Source organism: Puma concolor, chromosome E4 (assembly GCF_028749965.1).
Source record: "Puma concolor isolate L17-30 chromosome E4, mPumCon1.1.hap2, whole genome shotgun sequence".
NCBI classification, from domain to species: domain Eukaryota; kingdom Metazoa; phylum Chordata; class Mammalia; order Carnivora; family Felidae; genus Puma; species Puma concolor.
The window spans coordinates 32,160,678-32,177,280 of record NC_141683.1 but is presented as its reverse complement, the minus strand read 5'-3'; the positions used below and the strand labels follow the sequence as shown (position 1 = coordinate 32,177,280).

The 16,603-nt window shown below is 36.0% G+C and overlaps 1 protein-coding gene across 5 annotated transcripts in view; it reads left to right on the top strand.

The window, feature by feature from the left end:
- PTPRC (protein tyrosine phosphatase receptor type C) overlaps nt 1-14,645 on the top strand; it is a 125,655-nt gene extending 111,010 nt beyond the window's left edge. For all 5 annotated transcript variants that reach the window (XM_086693311.1, XM_086693309.1, XM_086693308.1 and 2 more), the window contains 8 exons: nt 1,228-1,377; nt 5,722-5,812; nt 7,072-7,205; nt 7,868-8,002; nt 10,399-10,521; nt 10,744-10,922; nt 12,017-12,152; nt 13,493-14,645. In XM_086693311.1, the coding sequence (XP_086549437.1) occupies nt 1,228-1,377; nt 5,722-5,812; nt 7,072-7,205; nt 7,868-8,002; nt 10,399-10,521; nt 10,744-10,922; nt 12,017-12,152; nt 13,493-13,768 (1,224 nt within the window). In that variant the 3' untranslated portion in view covers nt 13,769-14,645. The remainder of the gene's footprint in view (nt 1-1,227; nt 1,378-5,721; nt 5,813-7,071; nt 7,206-7,867; nt 8,003-10,398; nt 10,522-10,743; nt 10,923-12,016; nt 12,153-13,492) is intronic.
- The last annotated feature ends 1,958 nt before the right edge of the window (nt 14,646-16,603 follow it).

Genomic DNA, 16,603 nt, shown 5'->3' with positions numbered 1-16,603 from the left:
TCTCTCAAAATAAATAAATAAACTTTAAAAAAAAAGAATGTTAAATTCAACATTGATAGAATAGCAAAAGGGAAAAAAAGGAAGCACTTTATGGGATAAAGGGCAAACAATACGTGGACACACAATTGCATGCTATGCTACAGTGAAAGGAATAATCTTAGTCTGTACCTATCTATCTGGTTACATGTTCAGATGAAAACAAAGAGTGAATAAAGTCACCAAATGAAACATGTAAGATATTATTTATACCATTTAATTTAATTTATTTATTATTATTTTTTAAAATGTTTATTCATTTTCGAGAGAGAAAGAGAGAGAGAGCAAAAGCAGAGGAGAAGCAGAGAGAGAGGAAGACAGAGGATCAGAAGTGGGCTCTACACTAACAGCAAAGAACCTGATGCGGGGTTTGAACTCACGAACCGTGACATCATGACCTGAGCTGAAGTCGATGCCTAATCCACTGAGCCACCCAGGCGCCCCAATTTACACAATTTTTAAAAAGCACACAAATTTGTACAATGCTTACAGATACATGGGTATCACTATAGAAGAATAAAAATAGATTGTCAACCAGGAACAAAAGGAAAAATTATTTCCTGTGGAAAAAATAAATGGGTTAAAAGGATATAGTCAAACTCAGAAAACTAACATTAGTAGTTGAAGAGGCTTGAATGTTATCACAAATTTGTCACTTATTTAAAAATAGTGGATTCAAATATGATAACAATGTTAGGAGTTGTTAAATGTGGATTTGGCGTATTGTGTTTTTTTGATAATTTTCTCTATTTTAAAAGGTTCTAGAAAGTTTTTTTTTCTAATGTGTTGTATGGAGTATCAATTTGATTTTTTTCCTCTTAGATATTTATTATAGTTTTATATATTAGTAATTTGACTCACTGGCTCAATAATGGTCACTGAAGGAAGTAACAGGTAATGTTTTCTAATTTTTAGGAATCAAATAAAAGTTATGCACTACATAGTATATGTTTAATCTATGTACCAAGCTATTTGTTTTTCTGCAAAAATGATCTGAAGTGGAATTTGCTCACATTCCAGAGAATTGTGAGAGCCAAATTCCATACTATTCAAATGTTATGGGCATTGGTTTTCTTTTACAAACATTGTCCCAATCTGAGCACAATTATAGAGATGCATAATTTATTTCAATATGATTCATAAGACTAGAAGTTATCAATTAATTATCCATATTTTTCTTTGAAATTGTAGGCACAGTATATCTTGATCCACCAGGCCTTGGTGGAATACAACCAATTTGGGGAAACGGAAGTGAGTTTGTCTGAATTACATCCATATCTACCTAACATGAAGAAAAGAGATCCCCCCAGTGAGCCGTCTCCCCTAGAGGCTGAATTCCAGGTAATGATGTGATAGCAATAATAATAGTTACTAAAGTTAACTTTCACGAGGGCTATTTTCTGGGGGTGTGCATTCGGCATGATTCCTGAATTTGGGCCTCACCATAACGGAGTACAGATGAGGAAACTAAGACAAAGGGAGTTTAAGAGAAATACCTAAAAGCACACAGCTGTTATGCAGGAGACTTGTTTAAGCCTAGAAATGCGTCCCCAGCCCTCCCCTTTTAACTATTTCTCATTAAGCTGGTATAAAATAAAGTGTCAAAATAATAGTAATACCCACAAAATTGGTCTGCCAAAGGCAATGTAGCATCTCACCTTTTAAAACTACATCTGGTTTGGGTTTGTAAAGGAAATAATTAGAGGAGTTTATGACTACTTAGGAAGTTTAACTGGCTGGAGCTGGTAGACAGAAACTAAAGGATAAATACATGTGTCCTAACCTATTTATTAGGCAATTACTCTGAAAGCCAGCCTAGGATGTAGTTCACTCGTTCCAAGAATTTGTGGAGCTATCTCCAGATTGCTCAGTGGTCCAAACAAAATGTTTTGTACCTTTTCTCTTTCACTACTGATATCAAGTTTACTGAAACTGTCTGTGAACTGCCAAGCTGGTCAAATTGGAGAGTTTCAGAAGACCAGGAACATGCTTTAATCGGATGCAGAATTGTTTAATGTCTTGGCTCAAAGTAAGGATGAGGTGGGGGGTGGAGGTGAAGCATGTAATAATCACCACGTAACACAATCCACCAGAAGACCTGTACTATCGTGTAAGAACTAGCAGTCTACCACAGTAGTCTTGAGGGGAAGGATGTTTACTTGCTATTTTCTTGCCCTTTCAGCTGATAAATCAAGCGTATTCAGTACACTAACTCTGCTTGCCCCCCTATATGCCGTTTGGAAACACTTACGAATGCCATTTAAACATTCTTACGTAAAGCCACTAAAAGAAAGAGTAACTTCTTTCACTGAACAAATATGATTGGGGTTTTGCTCTGTGTACAATTTTGCTCCCTTTGTACAATTTTGGGCATAAGAGTCAAAGTGATTTGCAGATAGACATAGTGAGAGAGTGTAACCCAGAGACTATAACTGATGGGAGCAGTGAAATTATTCCATCTAAGCATAAAGGTAGAAAGAAGATGAGAGTAGAGATGTTGGTTAGTTCGTAGAATTGGTGATAGGAAGTTGAGGCATTTCTCATCCAATTGCCTGCTTTTTCCTAAAGAGGGTATGAAGCAAGAGATCATCAGTTAAACTTTCAGGGGTACAGGAATAAGAAGAGCAAAGCAGAGCTTATGCTTCAGAAAGGGGAAAGTATATGAAATAGTTATATCAAAGTAGAAAGTTGAAATTTATGGTCATGAATTTAAAGAGAGTCATCTGGTTTCATTGTTTTCTACAGAAACATTGAAAACAGGGGCTGTGCATGCAGATAGTTGAGTTAAACCCATCTAGGATTTCTTTTTTCTTTTTTGATTTGTTTATTATTATTTATTTTTGAGAGAGACAGAGGGCAAGTGGGGGAGGGTCAGAGAGAGAAGGAGACACAGAATCTGAAGCAGGCTCCAGGGTCTGAGCTGTCAGCACAGAACCTGATGCTGGGCTTGAACCCACAAACTGCGAGGTCATGACGTGAGCTGAAGTCGGATGCTCAACTGACTGGGCCACCCAGCCCATCCCCCACCCCCACAGAGGATTTCTTAAAGTGACAGTTTGAAAGTCCCAGGTGAAGAAATTGAAGGTGTTTGCAAATGAATGATACAGTGGTGGATGATAAAGAGCAAACTGGCCACAGAAGGACATTGGGCACATAGAGAAAATGTTAAGGACAATATATGGGAAGTTTTGATAGACTTGCACGTTGCTAAACTGAAGATACTATAACAAATGACAAGGAAGAAAAGAGGTAATCTTCAATAATGGGATGGTTGAAATTGTAATTTTTAAATGAACATTTGAAATGAAACTTAAAAACGTAGAATGGAGAAAGTGGACGGCAGAGGAATGGAGGGAAAGGTCATAGGAGGTAAAGAAGCTGAGAAGTGAAGAGACTAGAGTGTTGGCTAGATCATGCTTGTCAATGTAGAAGTAAACAAGAATGATGACAGACCTGGGGAGAAAAATTAAACAAGTCTGAAACTAAAGGAGGTGGGGTGATCCAGTAATCAGTACCTGAAGCCTCTAAAAAAGGTTAAAGGAAGGTGACGTGATTTCAGGAAAATCAAAGTAGTTGGGTATTTGGAAGGAGAAATGAGTAGAAATGGTTTACAAGTAGAAACCGACAGCACATATCTTTTCACGCTGTGATGTATATGGGGTATGAGGGGAGAATTCAGTTTGTTTGTTTGTTTTTTAAAGAACTACTGCATTTTTGGCAGTGTTCTCAAGGGACACTCAAGTTTCACTTGGTGCACCTGCCCCCTCCCCAGAAAAAAGGTGAAGGGACTATTGAAAGAAAAGCATTAAGATGGATGGCAGTTTGTTGACAACAGACCATGAGCACCAGAGGGCAGAGAGGAAGACATTGGTTGATGGGATATAAGACATTGAGTTTGTTGTATTTTAGGATAATCATTTAGGTAATTATTTAGTAGTAGAGCTCTAGAGAATATGGATGCCCTGGGAGGCTTAGACTCGTAGCAACTGAAACAAGCACAGACTGAGGTGTGAAAACCCCTCCATGCCTTCAAGGAAGGCGAACCATTAGTTTTATCGATAATACTGGGTATTGACTAGAGGGAAGAGACCACTGGGTGACTGTTCAGACAAGAGCAAAAAAAAGTGTTGTAATACTTTCCAAGGCATCGGCTCTCAAGCAGTTCACGGAAGTGTGCAAGGGGCCTAGTATTCAATGGTGAGGTTTTCATTCATTCAGTTACACAGCAATAAATGGGGTTTGAAACAGGGTGCCATATTTAGTTTGAAAGAGCAAACCATATTTAAATATATATATATATATATGTGTGTATATATATATATATATATATATATACACACACACACTCACATGTACATCCACATGCACATATGTTTGTATGTGTATAAAATCCTGCTAAACTGTACATGATGAGCTCTCTTGGTTTAGATTATTCATCCACTTGACAAATATTTATTTAAGGACCAATGGGGAGAAAGGGCTGAAAGCAAAAAGACCTTTCAGAAGAAAGGACACTTAAACTGATAGCTAAAGAGCAAGTAGAAGTTAGAGTGACAAGGGAAAGGGCAGTCCAAGCAGAAAACACATGTGCGCATCTGCTGAGATTCAGGACAATTCAACCCCTTCCCAGGGGGAGTTGAGGACGTTGGTTTGGCTGTAGTGGAAGGGGCCTATCAAAGGGTGAGGCGGGACAGACAATCAAGAGTGCATTCCCTAAGGTTTTTGTGCAGTAGTAAAGGGATTGGTTGAATACTTCCTACCAATGATGGGAGACCTCTGAGGAGCCTCAGTGGACTCTGTTTCAAGTTTTAAGAGGATTAGAGCCAGTGAGATTGAAGGTAAAGAGGCCAGTTAAGAAACTGTTGACATTTCCAAGTGAGAAATCCAAGTGGACTGTACTAAGTAGAAAGAGAGAAAAGCAAAATGATTTGAGAGCTTCACCAGCAGAAATGATAGGTCTTGCTGACTGATTAGCAACTGTGAGTGAGAGGAAAAGCAGTAGGGAAGGCATTAACAAATCAGTTATCAATTATTTGAAGCATGAGCCAAATCTCCTGTGAATGCCGTATCTGGAGAGTTTATTTATGATCATTTAAAAATAATTTACCGTTACCCCTTGCAATATGGATAATAATCAACATCTGCATAGTGCTTCAACTTACACAAGAACAAACCATGCTATTTTGCTTTTCAGCAGCTCTTTAGTAGGAAACATATTTTGTTATATAATTGTACATATTTAGTTCAAAATTTCCATGTCAAAAATATTAAATGCTGGGGCGCCTGGGTGGCTCAGTCGGTTAAGCGACTGACTTCGGCTCAGGTCATGATCTCACAGTTCATGGGTTCGAGCCCCATGTCGGGCTCTGTGCTAACAGCTCAGACCCTGGATCCTGCTTCGGATTCTGTGTCTCCCTCACACTCTGCCCCTCCCTTGCTCACACTCTGTGTCTCTCTCAAAAAAAATAAATAAAACATTAAAAAATTAAAAAAATACATATTAAATGCTTGAACAATTAAAAGGAAAAATTCAGAGGCAAATGTAAAAATTGTGAACTATGGGAAATGCATGTAAATTTCACAAAACTCGATGAAATACTTTAGGGAGCATCTTATGTCACAATAATAAACAAAAGCAATATTTACATCTTGAAAGGAGTGTTCCATTCTATTTTTTACCCTCAGAGACTTCCCTCGTATAGGAGCTGGAGGACACAGCACATTGGAAATCAAGAACAAAATAAAAGTAAAAACAGGAACTCTAACATCATTCCATGTATGTAGTTCATTTTATGTTATTTATTTTTTTTTTTGGTATTGGATAAAATTAAACTCTCTTTTGGACTTGCTTAATGTAAGATGCACACACACAAATTACGTTGAAGCAAATTTTCAACATTGGATTGACAGTAGAGAATAGCTAAGAGTCTGTTTATATTTAATTATAACAAATTCTTTGAAAGTCCAATTCCAAAGAATTTTGGACTTTGGAGGATAGACTGTATTCAGTATTTTCATTCTACCAATTATTTCTGAAATGGGTTGTCAGAAAGACGTATCCTCTGCAGGTGGGAGAAAAAAAGGCCTAGTCTTCTTTACTAGTTCTCTCTCATCTTTAGTTAATTTCAGTTGTTTGTTTCAGGGTAATTGCCAGTAGCAAAAATTACTTCTTTTTTTCTTTCTGTGTTCTCTTCATCCCTTCCTTCTATCTGGGAGATTGGCAGTAGGTAGAAACTACCTTATAAACTGTTAATCATCAAATTTAACAGATCAATGCATGTACAGTTTCCATACTTGAATTCTGTTATTTAAGAATCAGTAGGTAATGTCTGATAAAACTATAATTTTCTTCATTGGCATAAATTAAAATTAGCATGGAGAAAATATAACCCAAGCTAATAAACTAGACAGCTGGATAAATCATATCAATATGTGGTTGACCTAGTTAATTTCTGAAGTCTTTATAAATATTAGTTCAAAATCTGAAGTTGATGGTTATATAGCTAATCAGATCATTTGATTAGGAAATTATAGATTAAAGAGATTGAGAAAGTGAGAAATTATGGGACTAAATAATTTTCTTGATTAAATAATAAGTCATCTGAGATACTTGTTAGATTATTAATTTGATGTTAATTGCATAATTAAGAAATTAGGTTTTTACCTAAACTATGCATTTCTTTAATTTCTTTATGAATTTAAGCTTATATCTAGCAGAATGATGATATTTCATGGGAAACTAAAGTATATGTGTCAAAGATCGAATGATATATTGGAATATTATGGTATCTATCTGTTGTTTAACACAGAGGTATATCCCATGTTTTTCCAAGAAACTTTTTGTGACCTTCTTTTTCTTAGATTGCATTTTTATAATCTGTTAATCACTAAGAACTGAATTTTATGTAGGGTCTCATTTCATATAGATTAGTAAATTTCCATGATGCAATCTGTCACTTCTCTAATTTCTACCTGACAATCAAGCAGAGATTTGATTTTTTAAAGAAAGACTTACTACTAATTTATTTTACATAGATGACTTTAACAGAGTGCCACTTAAACATGAACTAGAGATGAGCAAAGAGAGTGAGCATGATTCAGATGAATCTTCTGATGATGACAGTGACTCAGAGGAAACAAGTAAATACATCAATGCGTCATTTATAATGGTAGGTACTTAAATTTCCAAAGCCCAGGATCTAACCCTTTGAAAAATCTACTATATTACTATGGCCATTCATTAAGTGAATTTATAAAAGAATTATGAGCTTAGCCATAACTATATATTGATTGATAAAAAAGTGTTAATTTTTAATACTATATTTTAACTTACTGAAAGACTTAAAGATACCCAAACCTAATGGGTTGATACAAAATAAAACAATGCTTATTGGTTACAATTTATGACAAACATGTCTCTTCATATTAGTTTGAAAAATAATACAGTTTGAGAAAATACATCAATTAGGTAGAGACATGATGAAGATAATTTGAAATGCTTATGTATTTTCTTTTTCAACCACATTAACTTTTTAAAACTTTTTGGAAGGGAAAACTTGTTAGGTTTGTTAGGATAGTGTATGTTCTAAACTTGATTTCATACTATTAGCTAAGTATTGTCATAAACCAAATAAGTAATTTACATGAAGATACCATATTGTTTCTAGGACCTAAGAATCTTAATGTTTTTATATGAAAGCATGGATATCAAATTAAGTGACAATATTTCCAAATAGTTATGTTAAGAATCCACTGCTCTCTCACCAGTGAGCGAGAGTAACAGATTCTCTCTCTCTCTTTCCCTCTCTCTCTCTTTCTCTCTCTTTTAAAGAGTTACTGGAAACCTGAAGTGATGATTGCTGCTCAGGGACCACTAAAAGAGACCATTGGCGACTTTTGGCAGATGATATTCCAAAGAAAAGTCAAAGTTATTGTTATGCTGACAGGGCTGAAGAACGGAGACCAGGTTTGTACTTTTAAGAATATTTTTTGTTTTTCTGTCATAAAATATCGTTCGCCATTCTTGGATTACTTGCTGGATATACCCAAGTGTTTTTGACCCTTCTGTCACACAGTTGCCTTTGTTCATCCTTACCATCTTCCATCCCAGTGTTGGCCTCTAGCAACTCATGTCCGGTTTCTGACCATCTCTCATGTGGCCCTTGTCTGGTCTGCACACCATCTGCGGATCAACTTTGCTTGTCTGTTTGTTTTCTTGTTTTATTTATTTATTTGAGAGAGAGGGAGAGGGGTCGGGGGAGGGGCAGGGGGAGGAGGGCAGAGGATCTGAAGTGGCTCCATGTGGGGCTTGAACTCATAGACCGTGAGATTTTGACCTGAGCTAAAGTCAGACACTTAACCAACTGAGCCACCCAGCCACCCCCAACTGTGGATCATCTAATGCACAGCTGTCTCTGTGTCACTCCTTGCTACAAACAAGTAGCAACTGACACGTTTTCCTCCTATTTTCTTCAAGATGAGAACCAGACTCCTCAGTTTGATATTGAAGACCCTCAATAACCAGACCCTCATATATCTTTCCATTTTCTTCATATTTTTATGTTTTCCATAATTTCTATTCTGGACAAGAAGGTTTTCTGACTGAATCTTAACACACAATCTACATTTTCATCACTGAGACTTAATTTACTGGCATTTCATATATCTAAAGTGCCCTCTATTCCCATTTTGATCCTTTTCTTCTAGAAAAAGATCCTTCTAGATCCTTCTAGAAAAGGATCAAAATGGGAATAGAGGGCACATTTAGATATATGAACTCCTTATATTTAGGAGTTTAGATAGAACTCCTTAAAAATTTATCTAAATCCTGCCTTCTTTACGTTCATGTAATATTCAGCATTATAAAATTCTATAGTTGGAGGTGAACCTAAGGTCCATTTTAATCTGCTTAATGCCTATGACATGTATTTGATCTTCCGCTTAATACTTTGAGTTATCTAAATTTCTCTGGTAGTAGATTTTACTTAGTTTTAGCACCTAACACATTATATGGCATATGTTAAAGCTTATTTAATTTTTTTTACATTTATTTATTATCGAGAGACAGAGAGAGACAGAGCATGAGCATGGGAGGGGCCGAGAGATGGGAAGACACAGAATCCAAAGCAGGCTCCAGGCTCCGAGCTGTCAGTACAGAGCCCTGCGCGGGGCTCGAACCCACAAACCGAGAGATCATGACCTGAGCTGAAGTTGGATGCTTAACCAACTGAGCCACCCAGGCACCCCTATGTTAAATCCTATTTAATGAACACTCTCATAAGCATGCAGTTATATGCCTTCTCTTTCTCTCTGTCTTCTCTTTGTTTCCCTATCCCTGACATAGAATGTTGTTTTTATTTTATGGGTTTTTTTTTTCTTTTCCTTTTTATTTTATTTTTTTTATTTTTGAGAAAGAGAGACAGAGAGAGAGAGAGAGAGAGAGAGAGAGAGAGAGAGAGCACACATGAGTGCAAGTAGGGGAGGGGCAGAGAGAGAGGGAGACACAGAATCCGAAGCAGGCTACAGGCTCCAAGCTGTCAGCACAGAGCCCCACATGGGGCTCAAACTCATGGACCACGAGATAATGACCCAGGCCACAATCTGACGCTCAACCAACCGAGCCACCTAGGCACCCTACTTTTTTTTTTTAATAACTTGTTAGGAATTCCAGCATGGTATTCTAGCAATTATTTTTTTCATCAAACTGTGAAAACTGGAAAATGAAATGGTAGTTTAGGCATCTGCCTGTTGTTGTCGGAAGTTGTGGAACTGTAGTTGGTACAGAGCCATTTGCAGAGAGAGAACACACTTTTGTGACCCACCTACTCTTCAATCTGACCCTTTACTTAGATTTGCAGTTAACTTATAAAAAACTGCTCATGGTGTTGGTCATCAAGATACAGCGACAAAGCACTAAAGGATGAAATCTCCTTCCTCAAAGACCACTGGAGGGACAGTGAGACTTGTTATGGCAGGGGTCATGATCAACACCATCTCAATCTATAAATTTTGAAGAGGTGATAATAAGGGTATGGAAGGGAGAAACAAATCTCAAAGACCTACACTAGCAGTGACAGAGCCACTCCAGTGATGTCCTGGCCACTTTGGGTATTTCTCAGTTCCCTTGATTTGCACAAGCAAACACCAGGTATTGTAGAATGGATGTCCAAGATACTTAAGATAGATTGTAGAGTTTTATGGACAACTTTTAATTTTAGAACACAGTTAGTAATTTCAACTTAATAGAATGGGAGGAAAGAGAGAGAGGAGAGAGACGGAGACAGTAAGAGGTGATCTCAATGTGTTAAAAAGCAAACAGAACACTTGTGAAGAAGGTGTTGAATCATGTTCTTTCTTATCTAGGAAGTCTGTGCTCAGTACTGGGGAGAAGGAAAGCAGACATATGGAGATATACAAGTTGATATGAAAGACACCAACCAATCTTCAGCTTATACCCTCCGTGTATTTGAACTGAGACATTCCAAGGTACATAAATAATTTCAGGAGTATATATTTTTGATCTGGTGATTGGTCTGGTAGAAGAACTAATAAACATTACTCTGTAAAAGTAAAGCAAAAGGTATATAATGTTTTATTATAACTTTAGGATGAGTTAAATGAAAGTAATTGTGAAGAAAATGTGACTATCAAGTTATTAGAGGGACTGAACCTTCCGAGAGTTAATGTTCTCTTCTTTTCTGGTTTTAGAGGAAAGATTTTCGGACTGTGTACCAGTACCAGTATAATAACTGGAATGTGGATGAGCTTCCTCCAGAACCCAAAGAATTAATCTCTATGATTCAGATTCTCAAAGAAAAACTTCCCAAGAAGAATTCCACTGAAGGAACTAAGCATCACAAGAATGTGCCTCTCCTCATTCACTGCGGGTGGGTGGGATTTGATAGCATATTCTCTTAAAAATCTTCATAATGCTTGACTTCATGGTCCACACTTCCTGTTAGATTATTTATGCTAATACATAAAATGCAGGCCCACACTGAAAGCCTCTTGTGGAATCAGTCACTCTCTCAGGTTTGCTCCCACAGCATAGCTCTTACAGAAATATGATAGAAATGATTATAGTGTAATCATTTTAGTCTCTAAATTTCTTACTACCAGTGTCATATCATCTTTCAGTCCCAGTGCCTAACATTGAATCTGGAATGTCATATGTCCTGGATGAGTTAATGAATGAATGGAAGGATGCATGAACAGACAGATGGATGGATATTACATTTTATTTATGCTTCTATGCACTGATCCACTCTATTAGGTGTTAACAGAATCCAGAGGAATGAATGCTTTGCCATCAGCAAACATGTTATAAGTTATATATTAATTGAAAAGACTTGAATAAATAAAATCCTGCTAATAACATATTCTTTAAATTGAATATTTATTATAATGTAACATGCTTCTCACAGTTAGGTATATTATCGAGTTGTCCTCTTTTTAATGAAAAATTTCACCAAGCATCAGTTTTCTATTGATCCAGAAATGTGGATATTGTAAAAGCATTAGAGAAACAGAAGAGAGGAGAAAAGGCATGCAGTCTAATAATATACAAAATATTGGGTCCAGGATTTCTGGTTTCATTGATTTCTAGTCATGTCTTTCTTTTTCCTAAATCTCGATGTCCTCATCTGCAAATTGGAATTATGAAAGTTGTCCTAATAACTTCAGATGTAAATAAAAATACATTATGATCTATAAGGTGTTAGACAGAGGAAAAAATATGCTTAAAGCCTAAGACAATTATTTTTTTAAGTATAAGATTATTATAATCTCAAACTGAAAAAAGTTTGTCCGAAAAATGGATTTAGCAGAAATGTTTTGCTCTTACAAGATTGGAATACTATAATTACAATAAACATGAAGTGAAGAATGCATTCTATCTCTCCCTTTCAGTTTTTATTCTAATATAACTTTTTCCATAAAATGTAGAATTATTTTCTTTTTAAATCTTTTTTTCCTCTTACAGAGATGGATCTCAGCAAACAGGACTGTTTTGTGCTTTGTTAAATCTCTTGGAAAGTGCAGAAACGGAAGAAGTGATAGATGTTTTTCAAGTAGTAAAATCTCTGCGCAGAGCTAGACCAGGAATGGTTCCCACATTTGTAAGTAGACCTTATAGCTGTTTTTGATGTGTTTTGCATTTTTATTTTGACGCTTTCTTCTCTCTCCCTCTTCTCCAATCCTCTCCTTTCTTTTCCTTTTCTTGTCTTCTGGTCACTGTTCTATTCTTTTTTATATTCCTTTTTTACATGACGATTCACATGAAATTATCATTAATATAAATAAGAGACCTAACTGGAGCTTGCCAGCAATTTGTTATGGCAATTCATGTCAGACATTTCTTCAAGCGCTCATGAATTCCCTAATTTCCCCCATCTTTACTCCTGTATTAATGTGTATTGCTGTGTAACAAAGCACTCCAAAATTAGTGGCAGAAAAAAAAACACATTTATTATAGTTCAATAGTATATTGGAGCAATGAAATCTTTCTGCCAATGACGTCAGGTTCAGCCAATCTAGACCAAGCTCATTCATAGGTTTGCTGCTGTTGATATGTCCACTAAGCTTGGCTTGTCCAAAATGATCTCTACGACCAGCAGATTGGCAGTCGCTGGCATTTAGCTCTGGCAACAGGGATGAGTAGAATGCAGGTCTCTCTGTCTCCAAAAGACAAGCCCACGCATATTCACGTAAAAGCGGTAGAGCTCCAAGGAGTACGGTGGCAGGGCGCACGACCCCTTGAGGTTTAGGCTTGAAACTGGCACAATGTGCCCTCCTCTGCGTTTTCTTATCTAAGCAAGTCACAGGGGCAGCTCAGCTTTAAGAATGTGGAGATCGACCCCGCCTCTTCTCGAAAGGGTCTGCAAAGTCACATTGCAAAGAAGTGTGGATTCAGAGAGGATAATAAGTGTGGCAGTTTTGTAATCAATCAAGCATGGATCTTCTGCAGCTGGCAGAGGGCAATCTGGAAATTAATAACCAGTCGCCATATAAACTTAGCTACTCACTCAAATATATGCAACTTTTAATTATGTATGACACTAAACTTGCATATATTGATTTTAAAAGTGTACTGAGTGTCTGTTATGTGCTCTTGCCATTAAAAGACTCACCATTTAGCATGAGGAAAAGGCAGATATTTATTAAACAGTGTAGTAGTTGAAATGACAGAGATTATAAGAAGGACACAAATGAGGGCACTTAATTTAACCTATGGGGATCAGGATAGGCTTCCTGAAGCATTAACCTCAAAAAGTGGCATCTTGGGCCATGTCACGGAAATGAGACACCTCGTGGCCTGTGAGGGGAATGAACAAGTAAGAATGACCAAGACTTCCAAGTAAATTAATAGTTCTTGCTAATTTTCATCTGATATACAAATAATTACATAAACCTCCTTTATAATAATTACATAATCTTTCTTGCTTCTTTCTTTTACTAGGAGCAATACCAATTCCTATACGATATCGTTGCTAGTGCCTATCCTGCCCAGAATGGACAAATAAAGAAAAGCAACAATCAAGAAGATAAAATTCAATTTGATAATGAATTGGACAAAGCAAAACAGGATGCTAATTGTGTGAGTTCACCTGATGCCCTTGATAACGCCAATGAAGGAAATAAAGAAGATGAAGGTGCTAAAGTCACAAGTAGCCCTGAGGAGGCAGAACATTCCGCCAATGGTCCTGCGAGTCCAGGTTTAACTCAAAGTGCATAGGAAAAGATGTATACAGGACTCATTGTGTTGTGTTATTTCTATTTTTCTAGGAGTAGGATGGCAAAATAGATAAACAGTGGATTAATGAAGTGCATTGGACCAATATTTGTGAGAAGTTTCTATTTTGCTACAGTAGAAACATATTTAAGATAGTTTTGCTAAAATGTTTTGTACAGTCTTTTGCGTATGTTAAAATTTTACCTACCATTAAGCAAAAAATAACGTCTTTGTAGACTTAGATTGTGTTTGTTTATGTGTGTGTGTGTGTGTGTGTGTGTGTGTGAGAGAGAGAGAGAGAGAGAGACAGAGACAGAGAGAAACAGAGATGGCAACAGGAAAGGGAGAGAGGATGCTTTTAAGTGAATTTAAGTGCTTTTGAGAAACCTTGCCTTTTTTTGTAGAAAAAACCCATTTTATGTTGAACATATTAACTTAGCTTAAAGGACCTATTTTTTAAATCATAAATTGTGTGTGGGATCTAAGAATAAAATGTACATTTCTGAAACGACCTCAAGATGTCCTCCTTGTTCTACTCATATAAATCTTATAGTTTACTATTTTACTTCTAGAAATAGACATAAAAGTAGTGTGTGTGTGTGTGTGTGTGTGTGTGTGTGTGTGTTTGTGTAGTTACTACAAGAAAGTTAACTATATTAACATTTGGAAATCTTACATTCCATATGTTAGCATTTAGTCCCTATCTTTCAAGCTCATTTAATCTAATTTAAAATTTTCAAGCAAGCCTATCTTGTTATACTCACATGGTGTTTATAATTTTGCAGTAATCTCTGTATAATATGTGAAATTCATTGCTTGATACTTTTGACCAAAAATTATGTGTGTTGCAGTTGAATTTAAATAAACATCTTTAAACAAATGCAATAGATATTAATATTCATAGGATAAAAATAGAATTATGCAAATATATTTGTGTGAAATATTTACATTTGAAACCTAATCTAGCTATTTTTATGGAATGCAATCCCGATATGAGAAATGTAATATTGCACATGCATATTTTCCATGCTAAAGTTTATCCTTGACTTTCACCCAAGGACATTTACTTTGTTTTTACCCATTCTATTTTACTTTATTTTAATTCCAGTATAGTTAACATATAGTCTTGTATTAGTTTCAGGTGTACAATATAGCGATTCAACAATCCCATACATCACCCAGTGCTCATCACAACAGAAGTGCATTTGCTTTGAATTTCTCAAATGCTTAGACTACAATAGCCAAATTATGGAAAGAGCCCAAGTGTCCATTGATTGATGAATGGATAAAGAATATGTGATACATATACACAATGGAGTATTACTCAGCATTAAAAAAGAATGAAATCTTGCCATTTGCAATGACTTGGGTGGAGCTAGAGAGTATTATGCTAAGCAAGATAAGTCAATCAGAGAAAGACAAATACCATGATTTCACTCATATGTGGAATTTAGGAAGCAAAACAAATGAGCAGAGGGAAAAAAAAAAAGAGAAAGAGAAAGGGAGAGAAAAAGCAAGAAACAGACTCTTAGCTACAGAGACCAAATTGACGGTTACTAGAGGGGAGGTGGGTGTGGGCATGGGTTAAATAGGTGATGGGTATTAAGGAGGGCACTTGTCATGATGAGCACAGGGTGATGTATGGAAGTGAATCACTATATTGTACACCTGAAACGAATATTACACTGTATATTAACTAACTGGAATGTAAATAAAAATTAAAAAAATTCTTAGACTGCTTTTACCAGAGATTGACATCAATAATCATAATAAAATCCAATCATTATATTTTCTTATATGTAACATATTGTGTTACATGTTCATATATGAACCATGTAAGCACATACTAAAATATAAGCTTAATGCAATGAACATTTGTACAGCAATGTCACAGGTCTCAATTGCTTTAAAAGATCCATGGTCTAACAATTGCTTAGGATCTATAAAAAAAAATTAAGAAAAATGGTATTTTTCAAAAAGTAATGAAGAACAATCTTTTTGGTGAATTCTGCATCAGCATATTACATTAATTCCACTACCTTTAGGTTGGCTCGGTTTTCTGTATCTTCTCTCTCCTGACTGATTTTAAGTGTCTTAACTATACATCATCAGTTGCTTTCCATTCAACTCAATTTATCTTATGTTCATCTTTCTAATTCTTTTATTGGACATGTGAAATTAGGAATCAATTCTTACATTATTGGACAGTACCTTGTTAACTATGAGAAGAGGTGAATTTTAGAATGAAACAATAGTTTCTAATTTATACTGAGTTTATTTACTGTCTCCTTACTTATTAATAAGAAAAGGGGGTTGAGAAGCATCCATTATGGGCAACAGAAAGAAATAAAGCTTGCTTTCACTTCTTTAATTAATCACCCAGACTTTTATACCTTGGTTTCTCCAACTGAAATGTGACCAGTCGCCATTTACTAGATAATGTTAAAATTCACAGTTTTAATATGCGGTAGACTGGTGTTAACTGTGATTATTTATCTGTGAGCTGCTTCAAAATACAAACAGCAAAAGTTCTGAATTTTAAATAGTCTACAGGTAAAGTTTTCCTCTGAGGTTTCAGCTGCAAGTGACATCTTCCAAATGTAGATGCTGTGTATTTTTAATGTGTATTTTCCACTTGAGTCCATCCTTTTGAGAAGATAACAAAATAAATAGTTAGAAAATAGATCCATGGTAGTTTCTATTAGTTTAAGAAGCAAGTTGGAAACTTTTTTGTTTTCTTCTTCAAGTGAGAAGTTGTGGTAAAGGGAGAGATAGACTAGGAGGTCAGAAGGCCCACTAATCTTTGAGAATATATACCAGTCAGAAGGTAGGGCTCAC